The 4,465-nt window shown below is 43.3% G+C and overlaps 1 protein-coding gene across 1 annotated transcript in view; it reads left to right on the forward strand.

The window, feature by feature from the left end:
- Nucleotides 1-1,281: 1,281 nt before the first annotated feature.
- LOC103582561 (liver carboxylesterase 1-like) overlaps nt 1,282-4,465 on the forward strand; it is a gene marked incomplete at its 5' end in the record, with an annotated part of 8,342 nt that continues 5,158 nt past the window's right edge. The window contains one exon of the mRNA XM_008564115.1: nt 1,282-1,486. Within this exon, the coding sequence (XP_008562337.1) occupies nt 1,282-1,486 (205 nt within the window). The remainder of the gene's footprint in view (nt 1,487-4,465) is intronic.

Raw genomic sequence — 4,465 nt, forward strand, 5'->3', positions numbered from 1 at the left:
CCTGATTATTCTTTTCTGTTCCGGCCACACATTTTGAGGGAGATGTTCACATTTTGTTTTTATCCAAAGGGAAGCAATTGGGAGGATGAGAGGCTAGCAATCATTTCTCATGGGGGATGCTTGACAAATGGAGGTTACTGAGGCCAGGCAAGAGACTTGAGAGTTGGGCATGATCAAGTGTCTGAAAGGCCACCTGCTGCATCAGAGGAGATCAGATGAGCTCAGCACAGTCCCATGGAAGGTGAACCAGGACTGGTGCAGAAGCTGCAGGGATATGAATCTCAGCTCAGTGAGGAAGAATTGTCAGCTCCACAAGAATGGAGCGGACAGGGATCTGACTCCCAGTTTCTCCCTCTCTTCTCTGGATGACCCTGCTCAGAGCCAGCAGAAGAATATTCCTCAAGTTTATCCTGTCCCTTGCTGCACAACTGTTCTGGGTGCTTATTTATCTACTAACTCAAACCCAAGCAGTTAGCCTGGCGTTTGAGTCCCGCCCCACCCTGCATCCTCTCATTCTAGGATTAATTTCCTCTCTCCATAGACTGCATCTGGTGCAGACAGGCCACTCGCCCTTCCCCAGGCAGGCCCTTGTGGGTCGGCGAGGCCTCCAATGTCAAAGCATCAGAATACAGAAAATAGAATGTGTGTTTAATACCGTGGTGCAGCTGTCTCCGAGCCTGGGCACATCCTCTTCTCTCTGCTTTATACCCGCCTCTTCCATCTCCCCTTATTCAATACCCCTCCCCTTGCAAGTCCCAGCTCCTCCCCGATGCCACCATTCAGAAGGCCTCTCTCCCTCTTCTAATTCTAACTCTTGTAGCACCTTACTGGTACCTCTCCCAGGACATGGCCGCTTTCTTCCCACATTAGGGTCAAGTATGCATGTGGCTCATTCTCCCGACGAGGTTCAGTGCCATGAGAACAGGGGCCACCTCTTGGTCATCTTCTCATCCAGCAGCTCAGTGCCAGAATCCTAATGAACACGTTTCCAGAGGCTTCTAAGAGGGAAGCTAAATGTCTTGTTCGTTCCTAGCAGTTCTTTTGTTCCTTTTGACTGGATGCTTTTATGCCTTCAACTCCAATTTGCTCCTTAAAACAGCCCTGTGAGTTAGAAAGGACAGTAAAACTCATCCCTTTCTTTATATCTTATGTAAACTGAGGTCTAGAGAGGTTAGGTGACTTATTTGAGGTCACATGCCTAGAAAGCGGGTAAACCCACCTGGAATCCAGGTCAAACCTTTCACCTCTGTTGTGTCCTTATTTCCTCTCAATGTCCATCAGGTCATCCATCCTCGCCACCTGTGGTGGACACCGTTCATGGCAAAGTCTTGGGGAAGCACGTCAGCTTAGAAGGATTTGCACAGCCTGTGGCCGTCTTCCTGGGAATCCCTTTTGCCAAGCCGCCTCTTGGACCCCTGAGGTTCACTCCACCGCAGCCTGCAGAACCATGGAGCTTCGTAAAGAACACCACGTCTTACCCTCCTATGTAAGCTGGTGGGGCTGGCTTTGGCACCTTTCCATGGTTTTTCGCCTCAAAATGATACAGGAAGGAGTGAAGGTAACCCCCTGATTGGCTTACACTTTGTTCTGGAATCCTTAAAAACATCATAGAAACTTGACCACATTCCAGAACTCTCACAGCATTCTAGAGTCTTTTATTCACCACGTATTTATTTTGCAGCTACAGTGTGCCAGGCATGTTCTAGGTTCTTGGGATTTATTAGTGGAAAAAACCAAAATCACTACCTTCATGGAGCTTGCATTCTAGCTGGGGAAGACAAGCAATAAACAATATGCAAGTTAATAAACAAAGGATGTAATACGTTAAAATATAAGTGCTTTGGGAAAAAAGGAGCAGTTGAGCAGGTGGGTTAGATTAGAAGTAATGTCCTATTTCCTCTCCTCTCTTGAGCCTTGACATGGCTGGGGAGTGGGGTGGGTAAGGAGGTGCGTGGGTGGGGAGTGGACGGAGGTGTTGACTTGGCAGGTTTTCAGCTCTCAGGTGTGTCTAGCTACCTATTCACGAGTAGAGCAATGTTGTTGTGTCCCAGTCACCCTGGCCAAGCTGGGCCAAAAAGTCCAGGTGCTCCAATCAGCCTCACACCTGCCCCCTCGAGCACCTTAGACACCTATATGTGTCCACTGGACATTATTCCTCTCCTCAGCAAGGCATTTCTGAGGACTTCCAGGATCCTGCCTCTGGCTGCCTTCTTTCTTTTCCTTTCTTTTAAAAATAATACTGACTGTTTTTGCTTCCTGATTGCGAATGTAATACATACTTCTTACAGAAAATTTAGGAAATACAGAGAAGTAAAGGTAAGAAAATTAAAATGATCTACAATTCCACCACCCAGAGAGAATTGCTGTTAATATTTTAGATCATGTGTTTCAGTCTTTTATCTGTTACATACTTTCTTCTTGAAAATGAAATCATATATACAAATAGTTTGGATACTTACTTTGTTCATTTATAAGTATATCACGAACATCATTCTATGCCATTAAATATCATAGACTGCCATTTAGTAGCTGCATTACATTGGATATCGAACCACAATTTGTTTACCCAATCTCATGCTGGGGTCATTAAATTGTTTTTGATATTTGTTTGTTTGTTTCGTTTTGTTTTTGGTGGCTGGCCAGTACAGGGATCCAAACCTTGACCTTGGTGTTATCAGCACTGCACTCTAACCAAGTGAGCTAACTGGACAGCCCTATGTTTTTGATCATATAAATAGCACTGTGATGATCATTTTGTAGCTAAATCTTTATGCACATTTATGGATATTTTAGGATAAGTCCCAAGGGGGTGGGTAAGGAGGTGCGTGGGTGGGGAGTGGACGGAGGTGTTGACTTGGCAGGTTTTCAGCTCTCAGGTGTGTCTAGCTACCTATTCACGAGTAGAGCAATGTTGTTGTGTCCCAGTCACCCTGGCCAAGCTGGGCCAAAAAGTCCAGGTGCTCCAATCAGCCTCACACCTGCCGCCTCGAGCACCTTAGACACCTATATGTGTCCACTGGACATTATTCCTCTCCTCAGCAAGGCATTTCTGAGGACTTCCAGGATCCTGCCTCTGGCTGCCTTCTTTCTTTTCCTTTCTTTTAAAAATAATACTGACTGTTTTTGCTTCCTGATTGCGAATGTAATACATACTTCTTACAGAAAATTTAGGAAATACAGAGAAGTAAAGTAAGAAAATTAAAATCATCTACAATTCCACCACCCAGAGAGAATTGCTGTTAATATTTTAGATCATGTGTTTCAGTCTTTTATCTGTTACATACTTTCTTCTTGAAAATGAAATCATATATACAAATAGTTTGGATACTTACTTTGTTCATTTATAAGTATATCACGAACATCATTCTATGCCATTAAATATCATAGACTGCCATTTAGTAGCTGCATTACATTGGATATCGAACCACAATTTGTTTACCCAATCTCATGCTGGGGTCATTAAATTGTTTTTGATATTTGTTTGTTTGTTTCGTTTTGTTTTTGGTGGCTGGCCAGTACAGGGATCCAAACCTTGACCTTGGTGTTATCAGCACTGCACTCTAACCAAGTGAGCTAACTGGACAGCCCTATGTTTTTGATCATATAAATAGCACTGTGGTGAACATTTTGTAGCTAAATGTTTATGCATATTTATGGATATTTTAGGATAAGTCCCAAGAAATGACATTTCTAAGTCGGAGAGTAGGCATCTTTTGTTAAATTTCCCTCCAGAACTGTTCCAATTACACTTCTTACATTGATATATAAGAATCTCCATTCAGCGGACCCTTGCCAATGCATGGGGCTATTACAAAAAGTTTTTTGGCTATTAGATAGGCAAAATAATAATAATTATTATTTTGCTCTTTACTTTGCATTTAGCTGAATACTAGTGAACTTAAACCCTTTTTCCCTTTTTTGACATGTGAATTTCTTTTTCTGTGAATTCTATGCCCCTTGCTGGGCATAATTTCCCAGCATGGAAATGAGGAAGTCATCTTTGCTGGCTCTGATTCTGCCACTTGACAGCTGTGTCTTCCTGGCACCTGAGCACCTCAGTAACCTTATCTACATATGGGGGCAGTGGTGCCTGCCTTCTGCGCACATTGAGATATGGGAATGTTGCTTATAATATACTTGGAAATATAAGCACTACATAGCATGGATCTTCCTGGCTGTGTGACCTTGGACAGGTTCTCTAAACTCTCTGTGCCTCAGTTTTCTCATAGGTAAAATGGGGATGATAATAGAACCTATGTCATGGGGCTGATCTGAGGCTTAAATGACTTAGTACATAAGAAGTACTTAAAACGGTGCCCAGCACACTGGGCGTACTCAATAAATGTTATCAGTTTTAATCTATATTCAATCTTTGAGATCTCTTACCAGGGCAACTAACAGCACTTGTCTGGGATGGGTTGATGGTAGAATCTTAGCACGTCAGGACTGTAAGACCCTTATGGAA

Source organism: Galeopterus variegatus, unplaced genomic scaffold, assembly GCF_000696425.1.
Source record: "Galeopterus variegatus unplaced genomic scaffold, G_variegatus-3.0.2 Scaffold16737, whole genome shotgun sequence".
Lineage (NCBI taxonomy): Eukaryota > Metazoa > Chordata > Mammalia > Dermoptera > Cynocephalidae > Galeopterus > Galeopterus variegatus.